Here is a 25,010-nt window from a genome sequence, read left to right as displayed (position 1 = left end):
ATATAAAGCATGTCACAATAATCTAAGCATGAGGTTATTAATGCATGGACAATACAGTAACAGCTTAGCAGTCTTTGTTTAAGAAATATTTTAGCTAAGTTTCTTTGAGGTGTGTCTCACCTCAAAGGTCATTTAGATATCCAATTATATTGTTTACATTCACAGATATCTTCTAACATTTCCAAGACAGAGTGACCCCAATGAAAATAAGCAAGGTTTTCATTTCTATCTACACATTCTCCACCTTGTCAACATTGCTTCAATTAATTGACTTACATTTCCTGCATCATTTCAGTCAGATGCTGATTTAGATATTATAAAAAAATATAGATGAGTAGAGAACCATATTGATGATTCCTTTCCCCACCCTCAGCAGCTTCATAGAGATAAAAAAAAATAGCACTCGGGACAAAATAGTGTTATGGTACACCACGGCATAATTGCCAGAATTCAAAGGCATAAATACTTTTTTATACAATTCCTGCAAGTAGGAGCAAAACTATTATACCACAATAACCCGACCTCCCTACTCATGAAGACAATCCAGTAACTTATTCATGTTGATGTTATCCAAAGTTGTTGAGCTATCAAACAGGTTCACAGAATGGCCTTGCTAATGAAATCAAATTGCAAATCCTGTGCATTTCCAGAGAGTGAATGAATAAATGAAATGGATGAGTGTGTGAATTGAAATATGCACACCTTTGCAGTTGGGATTCATTGAGATTGCTTCTTTTATTTCTCTTAGTCTTCGAAATCTGTGGTTATGGAGACCTGCCTGCTCATTCTGCTCTACATTATTTCATTCTTCCAAGCATCAGGAGACAGGCAGAGTAAGTTTGATTTCTGTACATATTTCAGAATGAATACTAGAGCTATGTCAGTGACAAAAGCTAAGTTAGTAGTATTCAAGTTGTACTCCTGAGATCCCAAATTCCCAATGCAAAATACTACCATAAAATCATTGTATATTGTATACTGCAGGTACAATGGTTCATCTAAGAGATCTTCTAAACCCAGTGCTCAGCCATCTGCAGGTTTTGTAAAGGGATCCCTGAGTAAGGATGCAATCAGTGAGTCCCTTCGCTTTGTTGCTTGATGGTAGTATTTCTATCCATTTGTTTGCCTTGTCTTTATGACTCAAACTTAGAAGAAGGCAGCAAAATGAGTGGAAGCTAATGCTTCTTTCATCTTGTTCTTCTAACTGTTCACTTACAGGGCCCAGCAAAGCAATAGGGTGGTGATATAACTCAGCTAACTAACTAATTATCATGGTGGGTAGTGGGGCCCTTGCTTTGGAAGATGCCAAGATATTGAGCCTCAACTCTTTCTTCTTGTTCAGTGTGATATGAAAGGAAGAGAAGAAAAGGGTTCCAGGGACAGCATGGAAGTGGATGAATTGAATGGACTGATTGGTGGGAGAAGTTTTATCCCACGTTTGTCTTTATAAATAAGCAGAACTATCCCACTGCTTTCTGTCCCAAACTGAATTAGGGAAATATGGTTCAAGTAAGTGAATAGGGATAGGGGAAGCTAATAATTTATATAATGCAAGGAAGGGCAGAAGGAATAGAAGCAGGGTATGAGGTTTCCATGAGAAAAAGCAGACCAAGTACCAGAAGCAATTTATATAATTTGTTATTGAAATCAACATCTCAGAACTGTTTATAAGAAAAACAGTAAAGGGTGACACAGTTGCTCACCCATCATTGGTTAAAAAAAAAGTACCCCCTGATATCATGAAGATTTCTTTCATAACCAAAGGTTTGCCCTATGATTGCCCATATCCATAATATCTTTTCCAATATCCAAATCTGCTCATCCACTAAAAAGAAAAAAAAAGTTAGGGAACAAGTCTTCTTTTGTCCACTCAGCAGAACTGCCTCGCACAGTGAGTTTCACATAACACAGAATGAAATAACACAACAGATTTTCACCTCTGTACTAGCAGAATCTTCAAATCTGGACTGTTTATATGACTCATTTGAGACAGTCATTTGTACCTGGATCCCTGTGAAAAATGCTATGAAAGGGCAATGCCAACTCACTGCTTCAGTCGACTATGGGTAAGTAATCAGGAAAATATATTTAGAAGATAAAAACCAATTTGCCTTGTCCTAGGTCTATTCAAGTCATCCATCAATGGGGAAAAAATCATCTAATCTCTTGTCAAAGAAATATATAGAATATTGGTTTCCAGTGACTTTCACAAAGCCACCGAGCATATTGTCCTCAATACTCTAAGGAAAATCTTGACTCTGAATACTTATGCCCCTGCACCTTAACAATTTGCAATTTCTGTCTTATAAGAATTTTATTAGTGCCTGAGATTCTCAAAATGTGGATAATAACCACTCCAAGAGATCAACATCAATTTTGGGGGTGATAGTAAAACCTTTTCATATGTGTCTCCATTAAAATAGTTAAGCTCAGTTTTTTTAGTATTTTTAATTTTGGGGTAAGTTATTCTTCAATTAAAAGTTTAACAAATTAACTTGTAACACAATTGACAATATTGTAATCTGTAAACAGGGTTTCTCAACCTTGGCAAGTTTAAAATGTGTGGTGTTCCCCATGTTCGCTGAGGAAATCTTGGTATTATTTTACTATTTATTCATTTAGATGAATTAGCTGCCCAACTCCAGTGGATTCTGGGATATGTACAAACTAGAAAAATACACCAAACAGCTGAAAATATAAAATCAGATAGACAGTCCAGACTAAAATAATTTAATAAATGACATAATCAGCAAAACAAAACAGAGACCTTAAACAAATCATCAGCATCAAACCCAGATCTGGTAACAAGACCAGGTTTTCAAAGCTTTCTGAAGCTAAGAGAAGGGTCTAAGACAACTCACCACAATCAACTCACCACAGCCAACTCACCACAACCAACTTGCCATGGCCAACTCATGGAAGGACAACTTGATGCGGGACAATTCAATGCTGTATTATTTCATTCAGTTACTTTTATTATTGGTGACCACATTTTTGTCAAAAGCATTGTATCTCTTGTTTTCTGGATTTACTTTATTATTATTGGCAATGGTTCCATCAAAAATAATTCAACTTTTGTATTTGTTGAATTGTCCTATAACGAGTTGGCTGCAGCAAGTTGGCTGTGGCAAGTTGTCCCATTCTGCTAGGAGAGAGAGGACACCATTGTTATCTGTGACATAATGATATTTCAGGGGCCGCAACAAAGAAGACACACTTCCTAAGTCCCACAACATGACAGTGTTTAACAGAAAGGACTTGGAGTACACCCACTCTGTTGGAATATAGTGGGTGGGAAGAAATGATTGGAGACAAGGTGTGTCTCATAGGTCCTACGCCATGCAGGGCATTAGAAGTAATAACCAGCACCTTGCATTGCTCTCAGAAAGCAGATTGGCAGCTTGGGTAGCAGCAGCACACTGACCTTAACCTTGTTACTACTTACCCTGGTGAATTTTGAACCAGCTGTAGTTTTCTGGTTGTCTTCAAGGGCATGTAGAGCACATTGAAATTATCCAATTATGAGGTGACCAGGGCATGAGTAACTGGAAGGCCTCCCAATTGTGGAAAGGCTGCAACGGATGCACAAGATGAACCTCTGCAAAGGCCCTCCTGGCCACAACTGCCATTTGCTCTTTGAGCAGTAGCTGCAAGTCCAGAAAGACCCAAGTTGTGTATTAGTCTAGAACAGGGATAGGGAACCTTGGCTCTTTTATGACTTGTGGACTTCAATACCCAGAATTCCTGAACCAGCCATCCTGACTCAGGAATTCTGGGAGTTGAAGTCCACAAGTCATAAAAGAACCGAGATTCCCTACTCCTGGACTAGAAGTTCAGCCCCATCGAAGACCAAGGATGGTAATATTTCCAACTTTAGGAATCCAAACAGCTACAGCACTCAGTCTTGTTCAAAATCAGCTGAAGTCTGTTCTGTCCCATCCAGACCTCCGAACATGTCAATACAGTGACAGCTTCACCTCTGCCATTCGTGACTGAAATGCAAAGCTGTGTATCATCAGAATGATAGGGTGTTGATAGGGCACCCCAAACTGTCTGATGGCTTTAGCCTTGGTTTCAAGTAGATGTCGAACAGAAGAGATGAGAGTGTTGAGTCATGTAAGGGGGCATGAATGGGATCATTTCCCCTATCAACACCAATTAGAAATGATTCCTGAGGAAAGAGGTGAACCACTGGAGTTGAAATACACACATCTTAAAGTGATTGATATTGAGATGTATAGCTTTAGATTATGGATTGTTATTTTAAAATTATCTGTGTTACTATTATTATTTAGAGGAGGGCTGCCTTTCAGTCACTGACTGTATGAGTCCCTGCAATCACTGCAGAGTTTTTTGACAAGATTTCAGAAGTGGTTTGACATTGCTAACTCCCAAAGTTGAGAGAGAGTATAGAGTTTCCTGCTTGAGCAGGTGTTGGACTAGAAGTTTCCTTCCAACTCTGTTATTCTGTTATTCTGTGTTATCCAACTGGCCTTGTTCCTAAACAAACTGGCTTTGCTTTTGTTATACCTGCCTATTAGTTTTATAAAATATTTAAACTTATGCTTTAAAATTTGTCAGTTTGAAATTAATGCATTAAAATGTTCATATGGTTCTATAATTTGCTGTGATTCAAAAGTAAACTTGCTCATCTGGAGTATCTAAAATGAGAATGGCAGACTGGCTTCTGAACATGATTTATCTGAAAAGAGTTGGAGGCATGCTTTATTATGTATTTTGCTCAGATGCTGCCTTTCCTTTCAAAAGATCCAGGAGATATACAATACAAATGAAGTACTACCATACCAGAATTAAAACACACAAAAAAATATCATTTCAAAAATAGTAGCCCTGTAACCAGGGCTTTTTTTTGTCATAGAACGCCCAGAACAGAGTTCTGGCACCTTTTTTGGATGGAACCTTGTAGAGTAGGCAAGGCGGGTTGTATGACGTGTGTGAGTTCCGGCACCTTTTTTTTTCTTCAAAAAAAGCACTGCCTGTAGCCAGATTGCACTTCTAAAGATTGTGAAAAAATATGATTTTCCTATATACTTCTTCCAAAATCCATAGTTGGAATGCTGCCTTTAATAAAGTTCAGCTTCAAGCTGTCACACCATAGGACCAAATGGCAAGATCTCCTCAGTTAATCTTAAAATATAAATTGAGAGATATCTATTTATCTATTTCATTTTGAAATTATGATACATTCAATATTCTGAATTGGGCCTGGCTAGTGAATAATTCTATCAGTGATGTTAAATTAATAACCTATTCCTGCATGTGTTAAGGTGTTAGTTACCACCTTTAAAGCGCTTCATGGCATAGGACCCGGTTATCTCCGAGACCGCCTTCTGCCGCAGATCCCCTCCCTCAGACCGGTACGCTCCCACAGAGTGGGCCTCCTCAGGGTGCCGTCGGCCAAGCAATGTCGGCTGGCGACCCCCAGGGGGAGGGCCTTCTCTGTGGGTGCCCCTACCCTCTGNTTATTATTATTATTATTATTATTATGTGAGTTATCTGATCCTACAACTGCTATCTTGCATTGTGTGAATGAATTGTTTATGGGCAAAATTTAGAAATTTGTGTGCCTTATGACAACTCTTCCTTGCAGGAAACCACCTAAGACATGTCAAATGAATGGTACGAGCATAAGGAGTTGTAAGTTGATTCTTGAGGTAAGCAATCCTTTTACAAAATCCTGGCTAACAGCTTTTTATAACAGCTGTTCTCAGTATATGATGCTGAAAAAAACAGTATTTGATGAAGCACATTTAAAGCTACAAATTGATTAATCAATTAATCTTCCAACACCAAAAAATTATTTGACTTAATATTTCTGTATATTAAAATTGTCTCATTTCAAGATATAGGGCTGAAATCTCTGTTTCAATAATAATTTGACTTGTTTACTGATGTTGGTATGTGAAGACTCAGGTATTATATATATATCACTCTAAATTCTTCTCAATATTGCTTTGATCCACTCCCTTTCCTTTGGTCAAAAGGAAAAAAGAATATGTCAACTATCACCAAAGCCACCAGACTTTTAAGCATATATATAGTATATCAGTTAAATTTAACAGTTGTGGGATGATTTTATTTACTTATTTCAATAGAAATTGAATTCAAACCTAATATCCCAATTCATAAATTAAGAATAATGTTTAAATGTACAATTAAATATGCAAACACCGTCTCTCCATCAGTAAAAAACAATTATTAACACATTTCCACATTTCTCATTAGAGAAAAAAATGAATAGAAAGTTGCTCAATAGTAGTAACTGTGAGAGGGACCTCAGAGTCCTAGTGGACAATCACTTAAATATGAGCCAGCAGTGTGCTAGGCCAATACAGTGCTAGGCTGCATTAAGGCCAACACAGTGCTAGGCTGCATTAACAGAGGGATAGAATCAAGATCATGTGAAGTGTTAATATCACTTTACAATGCCTTGGTAAGGCCACACTTGGAATACTGCATCCCGTTTTGGTCACCGCGATGTAAAAAAGATGTTGAGACTCTAGAAAGAGTACAGAGAATAGCAACAAAGATGATTAGGGGATTGGAGGCTAAAGCATATAAGGAACAGCTCCTGGAATTGGGTATGTCTAGTTTAATGAAGAGAAAGACAAGGAGGGACATGATAGCAGTGTTCCAATATCTCAGGGGCTACCACAAAGAAGAGGGAGTCAAGCTATTCTCCAAATCGCTTGAAGGCAGGACAAGAAGCAATGGATGGAAACTGATCAAGGAGAGAAGCAACCTAGAACTAAGGAGAAACTTCCTGACAGTTAGAACAATTAACCAGTGGAACAACCTGCTTCCAGAAGCGGTGAATGCTCCAACACTGGAAGTTTTTAAGAAGAGACTGGACAGCCATTTGTCCAAAATGGTATAGGGTTTCCTGCCTGAGCAGGGGGTTGGACTCGATGACCTCCAAGGTCCCTTCCAACTTTATTATTATTATTATTATTATTATTATTATTATTATTATTATTATTATTATTATTATTATTATTATNTACTACTACTACTATTACTATTATTATTATTAAAATATGACACAAAATATCATCAGAATCAAGAGTTGTAAAATTTGTCTTCACAATCTTTTTAGAAAAAGGAATTAAAATACAGTTTCAGGGAAAGGAAATTCATTCAGAACCAAGATGCCATTACAAAGAAGGTCCTTTCTCTCTTATGAATGCCAGCCTAATTTCAGATTAGGAATGAGGGATGGAACTGAGATACAGGCTAGCATATTTTCATAACTGAGAAGAAAGTCTCATCTCTGAATCCACATCCTCTTCTATTGATTATCTCAATTTAGATATCTATATTTGCCTGGATACTCTGGAATAATTGAACAGATAGACACAATTTTAAGCTTCCTCTATACAAAATATTTAGGACTTTAAAAGAAATTGGTTACGTTTACATCCCAAATAAACCAGAAACTAGTAAAGACCGAGCCTCATTAAATTAATATGCTAAAAAAAATAGGGGTCACCTGATTTTCAACAGAAGTCTGGATCATATTCTGAACCAATTACAGCTTTCAAACCTTCTTCAAAAAGTCCATGTAGAATAGATTACTGTAAGTCTACATAGAAAAACCAAAATTTATAGTAACAATGTCAAAATCATGGCTTTCCCCCCAAAAATTCAATCCAGTTCTAGGGACATTAATTAAAATTATTTAAAGACACTTTTTGAAATTGTGAAGTATGTATCAAGATACACAACACAGAGAGAAATGCATCCCTTTATGGGTCTATTGTGGAGGTGACCAGCTATAGTATTACAGTATGTTTGTGTGAATGTTTCCTTGCAAATTATGTAACTGAACAGTAAATCTCCAATTCTAATTTAGTAGCATTTAGTACATTTAGTAGCCATACTTATCATGAGTTTATGGAACATCATCTGATATACTTTCGTTTTATGTACTGTTCTTTGCAACAACATCTGGAATAGTATAAGTGGTTCTGTTCTTAATTAACAGTGCTATATTTGTTTTTAGGATTACAGCTTGGCTATTATAGACCCTCTTTTCTTGGTTGTGTCTTGCAACATTGGGAAGAAATGGACAGAAGTTCATAGTCAGACAATAGAACCATTTAAAAACAGTAAGTTGAAAATATCTGGTTTGAGATATTTGATACTGTGCCCTAGTTCACAAGATTGTATGATGTATTTTCCTGTTGTCTATTCCTATGATTCCATGTGCTATCTTCTATGTAGCCAAAATAGCACTATGCAATGGAAAACAGATTCAGCCCAGAGAAAAAGTGTAACAGTCATTATAACATGTGGGCATTAGCTATCAATGGGAGATATTCAACCAATTAAATATAGTGCTTGCTAAATCAGTAATGGAAACTCAAGGATAATGATAGTTTTGGACTAAAATAATGAATGATGTGAAGAAGAAAAAAAAGCAGTAGCAACAATCACAACACAAGTAGGTCATAATTCGATACTATAATGAATGCTTGCAGCTTAAAGTGATCCAGTTCTAGTTCAGGGATTGTTCTGTTCTACATTCTTCCAATTATTTGATATATAAATTTGACTCTGGTTTGTTCCCCAACAAGTATGATTGTATGAAGCATCCCAAGGGGTGTTTCTCAAAGCAACTGAAACAGTCATCCAAACCCATAGCTCAAAATGCTCAAAACATATCAAGAATCTTCCTGTGTCATCTGTATGTATACATGTAAAATATTTGTGCCAGGATTGCTGATGAGATGAAATAATGAGGACTGTAAATTTTATGCCAAATCATATTAGACTCACCATAACTATTGTAGTCTCCCATGTTCTGGAAAGGCCTTGAGACCATCACTTTTTTTTCACAAAGGAACACCAGTTATATAGATATTATATAATCTTCCAATTCTGAAGTCCTTCAGATATATTGTACTTACAGCTCCTTCAAATCCCCAACATGGTTAAAAGCCATGTGAGTGGAACTGTGAGAGTTATAATTGCAACATAACTAGAGGGTGCCAAGCTAGGAAAGTTGCACTTTATCAAGGGAAATACTTGATACACTCATAGTTAGATCAAAGCCATCTTGGTAACTGTCCAAATTTCAGTAAAACTTGCCAAATGTATTTTTTCCTCTAATATGAGATAAATTTGTTTTTAATTGACCTGGCATCAAGATAATAGTGTAGGGATTGCACAATCCATATCGCTTCTCATATTACTAAGACCAGGAACAAGTTCAATCTTATCTCCCAACTTCTAATTTCATACTATATCATCTCCCACTGTCCTTATCTTTGAGATCTATTCATCATATTGACCATAAATGAAATCAGAAGTTTATTTGTTTACTTGTGTCAGAAGCATCACAATTAAAATAAGGCATTCTATACGATATAAATTGAAAATATAAAATAAAGATTAAAATATGTACAAATTAAACAGATCCTGCCCAGAAACTAGCAACATTAATTGTGTTCTGTTGCACCAACACGAGGTCTTCAAGTATACACTGATTGGGACACAAAAGGCAGATATAGAGTTGTGTTGTCTGCCTGTCGCAATAACAAAGAGCAGAAGCCACAAAATAGTCCCATTTGTTCAGAGTGTCCCTGGATCTTGTGCACAGTCTATTCAACAATTTCCATACTTCCCAGCTTTTGTCAGATCCAGGGGCCAGCTCCTCCATTGTTTCCATCCAGTGTTGGTTCTTTGTAGCTTTCCATAGTCCACTCTACTTTCAAATTCTTCAAAGTCTTCCACTTACCTAAGGAAGCTTTTCCTAGGTCCTAATCTCTGATTGCTGGTTGTAGGCCATAGAAAGGTTGTTGTCTAGATAGTGATGATTTGAGTTTCTTTCTGTATGCTGCTGCTTCTCTGCATACAGCAGGCAGGGCAATGCCAGCTAGGTGGTAGATCTTATCTAGAGAGATAGGTTTAAGGCATCCGGTAATAATTATGCTAGCTTCATTCAAAGCAACATCTATTTTCCCAGCATGTGCTGATTTATACCAGGCTGGCCAGGCTAATATCAAGTCTGGGTTCTATCCCCCGGGCTTCTTTCCACTATTGAAGCTGATAATTTGTTGTCATGCAAAAGAGCCAAGTTATTCAAATCTGCCCACTGTATCACAGCCTCCCCATTTCTGTCATCATCGGGTTACCCCCAGATGCTGCTTTGACAATTAAATTCTCCAGTGACAAAACTTATTTTATACTTAATAAATAATAAATACTTATTAAATTCATCACCTTTGATCTCAGTTAGTGGTGGTTTATACACTGAAGTGACCATATAGTTACAGTTATTCTTTCCATGTTATTTATTTCTGATACTGATGGCTTCACAAAATCTGCACTGCCATACTGTCAGTGGGGCCTCTCTGCTACAAGCCACATGCTCTGCATTTTAGGTCTTCTCTGGTGCTTGTTTCTGTGGATCTCCTGTGTACACAGGACATTTGCAGTATATTTTTGGCACAACTCCTGCAACAGTTCTTCCTTATATATGGACAAATGTTTACTGAAATAATAGTCATCTGTGCACCTGAAAAGATCATTTCTGGGGTGCCCATAGTGTCACAGGTGAGAATGAGCACTTCACCATGTTTTGGAGCCAGCTATAAACCGTTGCCCAGGGGATGCCTGGATGTGTTAGCAGCACTCATTTTTGGGGGAGGCTGTTTTCATGTCCCCCTTTCTTTGGGGAGGCTCCTTTCAATCAGAGGTTTGTTTACCTCAATATCCTATTCCAATATGGCTTTATCTCCAGCAAAATGCTCTATGCTAACCACAATGCTTAAGAGGCCACCTAATCCAAAGTGAGTCTGCCTGTCCTAAGAATATCCAAAGACAATCTGCTCACCATACCATCATGGTGTGAAGTTAGGGGTAGAGGATGCATGGACTGGAAAGCAAGCCTTCTTTTTGGTAGTCCTTATATTCAGGAAACACTACGAACCAAGTAATATGGTTGGCTCCCTCTCTTCTGGCATTTAAGATGTTGTATGCTTAGTTTTTACACAGACTTTTGTTACCCAGTTGTATTGATGGGTCATCACGTATTCTCCCTATATCTGGTTTAATTTATTCATTTAGAACATTTAAATGGTCATTTAATTGAAACAGTATGACTTTGAGTGGCATAAAAGACATTGTTAAACAAAGATACATAGGAAAACAACACCTGTCAGCTGACTAAAGCAATTAAATCACAATCAGAACTAGTATATACTGTATTTCACCAGTTGGGAACTCAATTCCAACCCAAGCACCCACAGATAGAACCAATTCTTTAACTGCTTTTCTAAAAGATTACAAGCTTGAGGTCAACTGTATATTGGGGGATCCATGATTCCAAAGTGCAGGGGCTTGCCACTGTGGGTTTCATAAGTGATAATCAGCATTCTGAGTTGCATCTGGAAACCTATAAAGACTTAGTGCAGCTCATGGAGTAGAGGAGTCACATAAACATAATGAGAAATGTCCATAACAACCCCCGCCATTGCAACTGAACTTCCAGATGGTCTTTCAGTGCAACCTGATGTTGAACACATTGCAATAAGTCAATCAGGAGATGACTAAGATATGAGTGTCTGTGAGAAGGTCCAGGAACAGGTGCAACTGACACATGTGCAACGGTGCCTTGTCTCACACTCTTCAAACAAGAACTGTGAGGCCAAAAGGACTCCAAAATTGTACACTGAATTTGAGTGAGACAGTGAATGCCTACTCAGAATCAAAGTTGAAGTCTCTACAGTTCCAGTGCTCTAGGGCTGAGCTGGAGCCTGTTCTTCCTCATTCAAGCTTCCATTTCATTTATTGCTTTTCTATAGTTTGTATTGTTGTTCCCTGCTGAGAATGATGAGATAGTAGTAGGAAAATGTGATATAAGAATAAATCTTTAGGAAGTAGCAAACACTACATAATTTGACATCTTGAATGGGCAAGGTTCGTCAAAGAAAATTTGCTTCTAAATGCTTCCAGCAACAACAGCTCTAAGCTAGAGAGAAATGGGGGGGTGGATTAAAAAAGAAAGCCCCCTCTTCCTAATTCTCTTACTGCAGCTGTTGTGGCTGGAACTGTAGATGCAATAGCCCCAGAGGAAATCCCTGTCACACACACATGTGCACATAGACATTAAATGTTTCACCAGTTTGATTTCCTTGGGGATAGGCTTCTTTACTCACAAAAATATTTCCCCTGGGACAGTTCCAGCAACAACTGGTGTCAGTTAGAGAAGGGGGTAGCATGAACACATTTCTCCCCATCTCCTTGCAACTTTTGTGACTGTGTCCCCAGCAAGTGGCTACACAGAGGCTCCATACACCACAGGAAGTACCACTTGATTCCTGATTCTGCAGTATTCTTTCAATTCTGTTTCTTAGCTGGATAAAACCTCTTTATCCATCAAAATATTCTACTCCCTATTTGTCTAATGATAATTGTAGTAGATTGGAGGGAAATTAGAATTATTAGGTAGTTAGGACAATTATCTCTCTTTCTGTGGACTGTTTCTTTGTGGCCAGCTATATACAGAAATGGGGGAAGTGGTCAAAAAATAATTATTCTTACTGAAGTTTATGATAGCCACAAGGTTTGAAATATTCAGTATACTATTAAGAATGTTAGTTATCAGTTTCTTTCTTGCTTTCAAAATTAGTTCAACTTCAGCCTCCTTGCAACTTGCAACTTGAAAATGCCAGCAAGCCTTCCTACAATTTAACATGGACACTGTGTGTTGTCTCCCATTATCTAAAAGAAAAACTGGAATATGAAATACGGTATAGAGCAAATTCTTCTGGTGAGGTAAGCAGAAAGATAGTGGAAGGCAACAACTTGATAGCACTGATTTTTTTTTTTAGTCTGCAATTCTGCTTTAGACAGACAATAAGATAAGCAATATGGTGTAGGAAAACAAAACCACACAGTACAAGTACAAAGGCATGGAAGAAATATCACCTATTCTTGAAACTTGATAACAATTGGCTGCAGCCTAAATCTTTGGCTTAGTTCAAATACCAGTCTAAGCCATTGTATCACAGTTGGCTAGGTTCATATATGTTAAACCAAACTAAACATAACCCAGATACTGTGATTTATAAATCAAGGTTTAGGTTTACTAAGTTGTCAAATTCTAATTAATTGTAACTTAATTGTCAAGCTGAGTTTGCTAAACCCAAGGTAATGGCTTCATACAATGTACAAGCCGAAGTATTGATTGTGCTCAGCCATCATCATTACATTTGACAACTGCTCAAAACTGGGAAAAATTAAAAGCTGACATGTTTGCCCAGCCTGAATTGATACAAGAGAGATCCATTTTGAAAATGTCACCAGTGGCATCCATCGGAGTGAAGGAAGGTATCAGTTGACACACTCATAAAGGGGTCAAGGCTTCAGTCGTTCTGTTTCAACTACCTTAGGTTTGTTTTTTTCATCCTCCTGCACCCCCAAATTCCACTGATCCCCACTTATACTTTGAAGCCTTCAGGGTGATTTAGCTTATCTTAACTTGCAAAGTTGCTAGGAAGATGAAATGGGGAATGGGGAGAACTCTGAATAAAACCTTGGTCCTCCTTGGAGGAAGGACCTTTAAGTAGTAAAAATGAAACATTCTTCCAATTTTAATATAGATAAGATGCATCTTTAGTTGTTGCAAATTTTAAAAACAGAAATGGGGCATTATTTATATAATATTAGTCTGTGAAGTTTCTTGTATTTGTGGAGATCAATCCATAAATTCAGAAAGAACTGAATTCTCTAACTGAGCACTGTTGAAATGTGTTACATTCCTATAATACCCAGCTTGGGTGTGAACTATAGCCTATGGAGAAGATAAGACTGTCTGGAAGCCACTGTAGGTTGGGCAATCTTCTTGTATCAATAGTTGCACTGTATATATGTGTTTGTGTGCTTGTATATTTTCCAGTCACTGAAATCTATAGCTACTACTGCAGTAATATCATTAGAGTGGCCAAAGCTGGAATATTTAAAGATGGGGGGGACGATATATTTTAAGGATGGAAGCCTTAAGACCTATTTTGCTCCATAACTATAGGGCAAGGCTTTTCAACCAGTGGTACGGGTACCACCTGTGGTACATTGGCACCTGGAAGGTGGTATGCGACCATCCTAGAAAAGTGGTAGCAGGGGAGGGGAATGAGCTGAACCGGTGGCAGCACCGCACAAGCCTGAGTAAGAGATGGCTGGAGCTGCAGGGCTGTCAGGGCTCAGCGGAAGCGCCAGGATCAGTGCCGCTTTCCAGCTGATCGGCGCTTCTTCGGGGCTGTCAGGGCTCAGTGGAAGCGCCAGGATCCAGCTGGAGCTCGGCGCTGATCCTGGTGCTTCTGCTGAGCCCAGAAGAAGCGCTGATCAGCTGGAATGTTGCAGCCTCTCCAGGGTCTTTTGATTTACATTCAGATGCTTGGCAACTGATTCATATTTATGACGATCACAGTGCCCGAGGGTCATGTGAAGGGACCAAAACCTGCTGCAACCACCCAGCAGACAGGGGGGGAATAAAAACCAAACACCCCCCACCCCACCCCCGCTGCCAATCCTCAACAGAAATGCTCACAACAATGAAAACCTCGGACAGGAGGAAGAGCACGGCCGGGTAGGCAGGCAGGCGCCTTGCTCGGCTGAGGCTTGGGGGGCACTTTTTTAGTGCCACTGTAATTTCGAACAGTCACTAAGCGAACTGTTGTAAGTCGAGGACTACCTGTACATCACTTTTTTCCTTTTTTTTGATCATCAAGTTTTTGACACTTTGCTAGGCGACTGGTGGTACTCGGATATTGCCATATCCTAAAAGTGGTACAATGGGTGAAAAGGTTGAAAAGCCCTGCTATAGGGCTATGAATTCTCCATCCTATTTTGGTGGCAAATATGCAAAAGTTATATATACTACAACTACACCCAACTCAAATGTCATTACTTTTGATTCCATTTTGCAGACTGAAACAATCCTGCCCATAGCTCAGGATCAGAAATGGGTAATAATTGAGAACCTTTCTCCTGGCACAGTGTTTGAGGCAGCCATTCGTGTCAAAATAAAACAGATCAGCTATTACAACAGTATATGGAGCAGATGGAGCACACCTCCTTTAAGATGGAGGACAGATCCTGAAGGTAAGGTGCATAATAGAAGGCTTGGGTCATCTCTAGAGAACATGTTGAGATAATAAATTCCAAGAACATAAGTAGAAAACTCAAGAATGATGTTTAACAATAATATTTGACCTTAAAAATTTTTAAATAGGAAATCTGGTGATACACATATGAGTTAGGATGTGGGAGGAAGTTTCAGGCAAACAAACAAATCAACAATTTAATGTGCAGCATTTTGAATGGGCATATTCCAACACACATGCATCTCACATGTGCAAAATTAGGGACAATTTCTTGTCTGACTACTTTTGCATGAGTTTACTCAAAAGCCTATTTCAAATAATATTTTTCTTAAAATATTGCATTTATACACTTGAGATTTTTAGTTTGTGCTCACAATCCTTTTTTCATTAGGAATGAACACACTTCAGAAATGTATTTATTATAATATTTATATAGTGCCATCTTCCATATGATTCCAGGTGGTTTATAATCCAAACATATCCTATAAAACAAAGCAGTGAACATTATTTTAAAGAAACGTGTCTAAAAATACTTCCATTAAACAAAACAAACTAAAATTAAATTCTGAATTAGGAAATGTTTCTGACTGGATCACACAAGCACAGCACTCTCTACTGTTAATTAAAACAGCCATTTTTTTTCCAGGATTCAGCCTGAGCTGTAAAAAAGAGTAGCTGAGCCCATTGATAGAAGTTAATGTGCCTCTTTTAAATTTTTACTTTCAAAGGCTGCTAAATGTCAGATGTGTGAAAGATTGGATTTGGATTCAAGTCTTTTGCTTCCAGATGCAAAAGTTCTCATGAGGAATTTTTAATCAGTATACTTTTTCAGGATGTTAATTATTATTTGGGACTACATGATACATCTGGAATTTATAAGACTAAGTGTGATATAATGGTTATGTGTTGGTTTAGGATTGAACTAGGACAAACACAAGTTCGAATCTTTAGACATGGAAAGTCTGACAATTTTGAGTCAGTGTCTATCTCTTAGTTCAACCAATCCCATAGAACTGTTGATATGGATAAAAATTAAAAGGGGACCTATATGCTATTGCCACTTGATTCCTAAAGGGAAACTGGAATATAAATCTAATGAATAAATACTAGCTTCTATACGGATTCTATTTTTTCACACAATAGTTGCTATTTTTACCTAAAAGCTAGTACAACCAAGGATGTCAACAGGGGAGATAAAAAAGTAAGGCTGGTAGCAACTGTGGCAAATGTAACAGTAGAACCTTAATCATCCAGTTCTGGGGCCATCTTGACTTTTCTGGTTTCCTATTTCCCTTGGGTGCCTCTGGATACAGATGGAGTAGGAATTGCAAATCAGTTCTTTGACTCCAGAATGCTGTGCTCCAACACTTATGTTAGATACAAACTGAGAGTACTCAAACACAAGTAACTAAAAGGCAAGACCAGAATAATTACAAAATAATTACAAAAGCAGTACAAAAAATTATCTTCCTCTTATTCATTAAACAAAATCTTAAGTCTACAGTGTTGTATTGTATGAGCCCATATTGCTTTACATATGGAGTCTTCTTCTATATTCAGATAAGACCTAGTTATCTTCAATGAATAGCTAATTTCTACTTTTTGTTTCTGGTTAATTTTGGAGCATCACCACAAACTACATTCCTTCCAGTTATTGTAGCCATTGCCGGGAGTTTCATCATTTCCATCTTCGTCATTTTCTTGATTGTATCTCCAGCATCAAAATGGTAAAAGTGAGCTGAAAACTTACTTCTGTCCTCTTGCTATTTTTATTAAAAGCATTATCTCCTGGACCACTAATGCAGGTTTCTACTTTGGCAAAATTTCAAATTGATAAGATGTATTTATACATAAATTAAGGGGTCCATTTAAACACAGAAAGTTTACTTATTTTTGAAAATGTATATACTGTCAGGGGTGCTTGGTCATTCTTTTATTTGATATCAAAAATGCCCTGCATGCTCAGCATACACTTTCTCTTATATTTACAGCAGCATGGGGATTTCCTCAGAGACTATTCTCTGTAACACTTTCTTGATTGACAATATGATCGCGTTAGTTTGTGTTGTGACTATGTGAATATTTCAGAAAGCACTACACAGAAGAATCCACTTTTGAAGAGACCTAAAAGATTTTAGGGAAAAACAAATGTAAACAAGAACTGTAAACAGGATCTATGATGAGACAACCAGAATGACTAGATAGAAAAGGAATATTATATTGATGTGATTATTATCTGAAGAAATATTAGAAAACTTTTATACTCAATTGTCATTCATTAAAACAACAAGAATTGTATTAACTTAAGGTTGGTAAAAGAGAACATTATGGGAAAAAGAGGAAATCAAGTAAAGTTATTACCGGTATGTGGATTATAGATTATGAAAATCAACTGTTAGTGAATGTTTCTTAAATGTAAACCCAGACAACACACTGTTTACCGAACATTAAGCTAATTATGTTATAGTTCAGAGGCAGGTGTGTTGCCTCTCTGTCTTGCTCAATAAAATTGGATGGAAAAAAAAGATTTTAAACTTTGTTCAATTGTCCATAGATTTGTTATGTACAGCAGGCTGGCTGGGGAATTCTGGGAGTTGAAGTCCACAGGTCTTAAAGTTGCCAAGGTTGGGGACCCCTGATGTAGAGTTAATTATATGAAAATCCAGATTAATTACTACAATTGACATTCTAAAGCAGTTGATATGGTCCCGATGTGGAAGCTGTAGTCCAAAGCAAATGGAGTGAATCGAACAGGGGACAGCTCCATTAAGGAATAGAAAATGTGGTCTCTATCATCATATCTGTTCAATTTCATGAAATCACATGACTTAAATATTTTTTGCTATGTGAAACAGAAGAAAGTTCTGGCAACATATGGAATAAATAAGATCAAAGAATGAGTGTAAAGATGAGTGATCATTACCTATAGTATGTGCCAACCTTTATTTGATCCCCTTCATATATTTTGGAGCCCAGATCATAGCCCTAGTCAGCATACTTAGGAAATTGTAGCTTAGCACATCTAAAGAACCATATTAGCAAATATGGTCATATGTAGTTGTTTTTTAAAATAATGAATATTGGGAAAATTTAGATGTTTATGTTCCCTTCACTTTTTTGTGACAAAATAAGTGCTACAACATTTTTCCTTTGTTATGCTTGATTACACCATTTAATTCTGAATACAGTTTGCATTTAACTTTTTCTAATGAAAATACAAGTTACTTTTCTGAAGTTCTGAAATCCTAGAATGCAGGATCTGTCATTTCTCATTATTGTGAATTTGTAAAAGGAAAAGATGGTGTTCCATTAGAAATCAGATAGCTCCAATTCTATATTGCCTTCCTCCGTGATAACAACTATCAGGAAATATGGGCAGCCTCAGTCTAGAAACCAGAACAACATTGTAAATATATTTGAGAAACCCATACTACAGTTTGCTGCTATGTAACAGGATAACCACAAAAATACTGACACCCAACCTCTAAAGCATTCTGAAAATGATGCAAAAATAGAGAAAAGATTTTGACACATTGTTTTGATCCAAATCTGCTGTTTCCATGCTTGCTTATGACTGTTCGCCAAACTCTTACTTACAGTACTTTTCATTTTCTTCCAAAATATGCTTGCTTTAGCTTTAGAAAGATGCTTAAGATCAATTTGCCAGATCCAGCTGAGTTCTTTCCATCTCTCACTGATATCCATGGAGGAGATATCCAGGTATGAGGGGGGGGGGCTTAGAAATTGATGGATATGTAGCTTAGAACATGACTGCTATCTGGAAAAGAGAAACTGGGTAGAGTTAACCTGATGCATGCTTCTCACTACACATAGAGTAATATCTAGGATGCAGTATTAAATAATTAAGCTAAGATGAAACTTAGAAATACTGTTGTTAATAATTAATATTTATTACTACCAAATAAATGGAGAATCAACATAATTACGGTAGGTCTTTAAATAATTGCACAAAAATTATTAGAACAGTGATCAGTTCTAATCACTGATTCTTGGTGAAATCAGTATAGCCCTAATTTAATCTGTTTGTTGTTTACTAACTGAATGTTGATATTTGTTTAGCAGTAGGCAATTGTTTAGTTTTACCAACATTACTGATTGTATTAAAATTGTATATATACTTAGCAAGAAAAAAGGCTAAATAAATATTTACCCACATTGTGTGCATTCTTGTATCCAGTAGCATGTGCTACTTTATCAATAGTTTTGAATTAATTGTACAATTTTGAAAAATCCAAATTTCTACATATTTTGGGCTTCTCCAAACTGTTGGGAAACTTTGAAATGGGTTGTATATAATTCTCATATATCCCTTTCTTTTTATTGGGTGTATGTATTTAGATCAAAATACATCTTCAATATCAACCTACCATATTAGCAAATTAGCAATGCAATTAATAAATTCAGGAGGAAGAGCTTTCTCTACCCCTTCTTTCGCCCCCCTTGTCATATATACACATGTTTTAATTTTAAATGTAGTTTCTAGGTCTAAATAGTACAGAATCAAAACATTCTGCAGGAACACTTTACTTAGAGCCTTAGTGACAATTAAAGTTGCACTTATGTCACTATTACTAGCATAATAAGAATCTGTAATAGATGACAAAGGTCAACTGTCTGATAAAATCAAATCAACCAAAATGATATATAATATTCAAAACTTCACTTTCAAAATTTAGGTCAAACCACATGTTTGGCTGAAAAAATATAAACTAAACTGGGAAGCAGATGCTGTTGTTTTAGTTTTTAATCAGAGTAATAGAAAATGTTTAACCTTTGCGTTTCTCTTCTGAAACAAAACTTCTAGGTAACAGAAATCCTAGAATGAAAATTGCCTTCCCTCCTTGCCAACAACATTATTTAAATAATATTTAGCACTTAGATGAAGAATAAGGCAAAGGCCACCATCACGACTTCTATAAAGGTAGCCTAAGGTAGCTTTTAGAACGCGTAGACATAATATATTATAGGTGATTTTTATGTCATCATTATGTATCTGCATCACAAATAGTTTTTATTTTTCTAAACAGATTTGAAGTTAATTTCACAATGTGTTCTTTCGCATATACACAAAATGAAAGGGTAATGGGGGTACATTAAGATATCTACCCATATTTGCAGAATAAATGTGAGCAAGCTAAATAAAAGCTGTTCTGCACATTTATTGAAAAAAATGCAAAACCTGGTCAATTCTGTGTTAAATGTGCCCAAAATTATCAGGTACCCCCCTTTTTTTTGCAAATCATTTAATTCACACATTTTAGTTTGGTTTAAGATTTAGGAAACTTAAGAGCTCTAGGGACCATCTCATGTATAGATGTCAATGAGAGGAGAGAAGAATAAAGTTAATGTCCTGCTTAGCAGTTACCTCAATGAGAGCCTCTATTCACAGAGAGAGTAAAAATTTTATCTACCTTAGTGTAATAAAGGAAGTGCCATTTGATTTGGGAAAAAGTTATTAAGAATTTCCCATCACTTCTTAGCCTTCTCTGTCAGTCATTAATCGGCTTCCAGAAGATGACTTTTAGAAGTGTCAAAGAGGCTGTAGAGGGGACTTCACTTTTGGAAAAAAGAGATTATGGGAGATGACAAGGCTGAGCCAGAGGGAGGGGTCAAATGAGTCATGAGTCCCTTCAAGAGATCTAAGTCAGCCTACCTTGAATTCTTTTCTATTCTTAACTCCCACACATTTCCCTTAATGGTCACTTATCCAGTTTCTTGTAGCAAACTTAAACTTAAATTTCAAATACAAAGTTGTCTTATTTCAGTCTCCTCCATTCTAGTATCTTCTAGTTATGACCATGCTGGTTGGAGCCAAAATATCTGGGAGACACTAGGCTGGGACAGGTTGCTCTAGGAAATATGGCACATGATGTTATTATCTATGAAATATACCAGACAGAAATGTTATAGGCCAATTGCTTGTGGAAATGGGATAAAAGATCCTGAACATCTATATGTTAAGATATGAAATCTGCACTGCAGCTCATTTTGAATACTAACCCCCTTTCTGTACTTTTCCAACCAGCAGAAGTGGTTGTCCTCCCCAGCATCCATTACTTCCTTCAACATTACAGCTGAAGCCCCCAATGTCTCTATATTAGAGATAATGCAAAATAGCAGCAAGGAGTCCTGCCTTCTCCCTCCTAAGGAATACTTCACAAATATTGAGAACACAGCAGAGACCAGTGGAGAGTCCTCAAGCAGCTGCTTTATGAATCGTGGCTATTTCTTTTTCCATCATCTTGACTCCCTTGAGATTGATTCCTGCAAGGTGTATTTTACCTATGATGCTGTGACTCGTAGTGAAGATAGTGATTTCTATTTCCACAAAGAGCTCCATGAAGCAAGTCACAATTTTCCTTCATCTACCAACATCATGACAAACCAGGAAAATGGTGCCTTTATTCAAGATTATTCAAGAGACATTTTTCCATCAGGAGGGAACTTCCCAATAGCATCAACTATAGAACAGAATGAAAACATGGAAGACAGAATTCCTCTTGTCTTGTCTTCAAACTCCCCTGAGCAGTATTCCATAGATGATTCAAGCAAGCCACAATCATCTAGCCACAATACTGGTGGAATAGAATTACTCAGAAATGAAGACTTATCTAATAATGTTATGAGAAATAATAGGTTCATGTTTTCAAACCAAGACCAGTCCAATGATTTCTGCAGAGCTGCATCCTCCAGCCAGATCCCCAGTTCCTCAGAAGGAACCTATCTGTCCTTGCGGGATTTTCAGAGACATTACAGTCATCATTCTGTCTAATTCCATGATGGGAAGCCTCTTTTGAGAGCAAGACAGTTTCTTTATATATCGTTTATTTGCTCCAGTCAAGAAAGCAGAAATAGATCTCCATTCTTTTGACATGATTTCTAACGGAAGAATGGGTAGAAGATTTCATATTTTATAGGGATATCAATTTCAGAGAAACCTGGCCAGATACGTTTTAGCAGAATGACACAACTCGTCGCAATCAACTCACCATGGGACAACTCACCACAGGACAATTCAACATGGGATAACTCAAGAGAGGGACAAGTAGAATTGCAGCTCATCCCAGTCTCAATGACCTGTAACATGAGAACATTCAAACCTAAACAAGCCCCTCTGCAATTTACTTGTCCCTCTCTTGAATTAGCCCACATTGAACTGTCCTGAAGCAAGTTATCCCATGGCGAATTGGCCTCAGCAAGTTGTCCCACAGTGAGTCAGCTGGAGTGAGTCAGCCAGGGTGAGACAGCTGGGCCAAGTCGACTGCAGTGAGTTGGCCAGGGCAAGTTGTCCTAGACCCAAATTTAAGTGTCTCCAAAGTTTATTTTCTATAAAATGCTTTTGTTATTGTTCTTTGCATAGAATTTCACAACCCAAAATCTCACATCACTAAATTTTGCTCTGAAATTGCCAGATGAAAAATTTACAATTTCAGCCCACAAGAGTTTTAATATAAGTTGCTGCTCCTGGTGTTGATTTTGATCAGTTCTTTTTAAATTTTATTTCCTTTTCATTGATGTGGGAATACAAATAGCCTTTGACTTATAACCACACTGGGGCCAGGATTTCAGTTGATAAGCAAGGGGATGCTGTGATGATTGTAGCTGTGAGGATTGGTTGTAAATCCTTTTTTTCAGTGCTGTTGTATCTTCAAAAGGTCACCAAATGAATGGTTGCAAATTGAGGAGTACCTGCACATTAGGCATCTCCATCAAAAATATATTTTGCAAATCCAGATCCAAATTCTGCTTTTCATGCTTTGGAATCAATTCATGCATTGGGTCTTGGAATCAATTCACGCATTGCAAATCTGCTCATTAGTACCATGGCTAATTACCATGATTTCTGCAAATCTGCTAATTAGTACCATGGCTAATTACCATTATTTCTGCATTCATTGACCATTACATGTGTCTCCTGCAGTGGAGATGGGGTCATTTAATGCAGATGTTACATGGAGAAGTGGAATGTAGAAGTGGACAATGCTGTAAATGTTTACAGTATTTAGAAGTAAGAAGGCAGACACTGCTTTTTGTCCTAGACTGCCATATGTAATCTCAAGCTAGCAAAACCTGCTATATGCTCAATCAGACAGAAAATAATCCAAAGAGCAAGTAGGAAGGCAGATTCTTGTTAGTTTGTGGCCTCAGCTCAAGGTTCATTTTCAACATCCTACAAATATCAAAGCCTGATTATTTCAGGAAGAACTTTTCTTATCTTGGGAATTAGACTATTCATGAGCCATGTAGCTTCCAGCCATTTCCCCCCCCACACACTTTTTTGGCCCACTAGAATCCTTAAAACATCTCTTTGAATGTTGATGGCAAATAGTCAAACTTCAGCTACATTATTTTTCATCTTTCTTTAGTGAAACCCGTGATGTTGACAGATACTTCCCAAAACCCCAAACTAAAAAATGTCATCCTTGGGTGGGTTTTTTTTTTATATACTATCATATTACCACCATGGCCCCTGCACTCTATAAAGGTTGAACAATGTAAAATGTGGCCTGTTTTTCTGCTGAAAAAGTGGCAGAATGGATAAAAATTGCTGTCTTATAAGAAATTGCAGTAGGGTTCTGCCCAGTGACATTCAAGTCAGTCTGAAAAACTGAAATCAGCATCTAACTGAAACAAAGTGGGTTTTTTTTTTAAAGTATTGTGGTTATTCTTCAAAGGTGCTTTGCTCTGCTCTATTACATTCCTCTCCAATGTCTTGTATGCAAGTACTAGAGGAGTAACTAGAAGATAATTTGCTGTTTTCATTGCTCCTTGCTCTGAATTTGAGCACTTCCCTATCACCATTGCTTCCACTCCCCAATCCCTGAAAAGGGTTTGAAGACATTCAGCAATTATTTCCAAATTTGCTGACTTTGTAATGCTGACCAAGGGTCATGCTGCTCTGTTCTGAGTTGTCACAGTCCCTGTGGCAACAAAAGCAAACAGAAAACCCTCAGTGTTCCATGAAGGGACATCCAGTAAAAAGCCATCAAGTCACCTTTCTCTTTAAAAGCCTTCTCCTGCAGTCCAGAAACCAATAGGCAGGAAAAGGCAGAAGACTCGGCAAAGGAGGAAAGAAACCAGCCATAAACTGCAGAGAGCTGCACCCTCTCAAAACAGAAAGGAGCTTCACGATGCTTTCGGATACATTGGCCCAGCTGGCAAGACAGAGCACTATAGGGTCACAAGGCTGCATGTGGAGGTGTCCTTTTGTCAAACTGCTTTATACTGTTTCATACAATAAGCTGCTTTATTGTCTGTGGACTCCCTTAGGAGCAGCATCTTGACTTGAGTCCAAATATAAGCTCATTTTTTTCCCCCTGGGTTTTGATATATTTTGCTGAAACTTAATAAAGATTTTATTTTTTAAAAAGAAAGTTCATGGAAAGTTTACCATTTACTCCATTTTCTCCTGAGCTGAGATCCATAAGAGTGTTTGGGGCACAACCTGTGTTTATATTTATTCCACATTAACTTTCATTTTATTGTACCAAAAAATATCCATGCCATCTGAACCTAATATTGTGACCTTCTAGCTCTAGAAGTCCTGTTTCTCAGCAACATCCATTCTTTCATCCGGGACCCAAACAAGAAGCAGCAAAATACAATTTCAAATTTCCTTTTTTCTTTGTATGTTTTAACACTTTATATTTAACTGGTGGTTTTTTCCATTGCTTTATAAATTTAGATCTATCTTTTTGCCATTGTTTAAGTGGTACATCAGTTATCAAAACAGGTATTGTCTGAAACAAAAAGGTGATTCTTGTCAAAATATTCATTTTTATCACAAATATTCTCTCCAACAGATTGTTTTAATTTCTTCCATCTTAATATTTCATTCTTAATTTCATTCCATCGCTAACC

At 37.3% G+C, this 25,010-nt stretch overlaps 1 protein-coding gene across 1 annotated transcript; it reads left to right on the top strand.

The window, feature by feature from the left end:
• Nucleotides 1-756: 756 nt before the first annotated feature.
• Nucleotides 757-21,954, top strand: IL2RB (interleukin 2 receptor subunit beta). Its single transcript, XM_015831708.1, has 9 exons — nucleotides 757-833; nucleotides 1,949-2,066; nucleotides 5,612-5,675; nucleotides 8,024-8,129; nucleotides 12,656-12,801; nucleotides 14,952-15,126; nucleotides 16,753-16,855; nucleotides 18,764-18,848; nucleotides 21,178-21,954. The coding sequence occupies exons 1-9, from the start codon at nucleotides 767-769 to the stop codon at nucleotides 21,919-21,921; spliced, it is 1,608 nt and encodes a 535-aa protein (XP_015687194.1). The 5' UTR covers nucleotides 757-766; the 3' UTR covers nucleotides 21,922-21,954.
• The last annotated feature ends 3,056 nt before the right edge of the window (nucleotides 21,955-25,010 follow it).

The sequence above is a fragment of the Protobothrops mucrosquamatus genome, unplaced genomic scaffold (genome assembly GCF_001527695.2).
Source record: "Protobothrops mucrosquamatus isolate PMUCROS unplaced genomic scaffold, P.Mucros_1.0 scaffold_22, whole genome shotgun sequence".
In the NCBI taxonomy this organism is placed as follows: Eukaryota; Metazoa; Chordata; class Lepidosauria; order Squamata; family Viperidae; genus Protobothrops; species Protobothrops mucrosquamatus.
The sequence above is the reverse complement of the archived record's forward strand: the minus strand, read 5'-3'. Positions and strand labels throughout refer to the sequence as shown.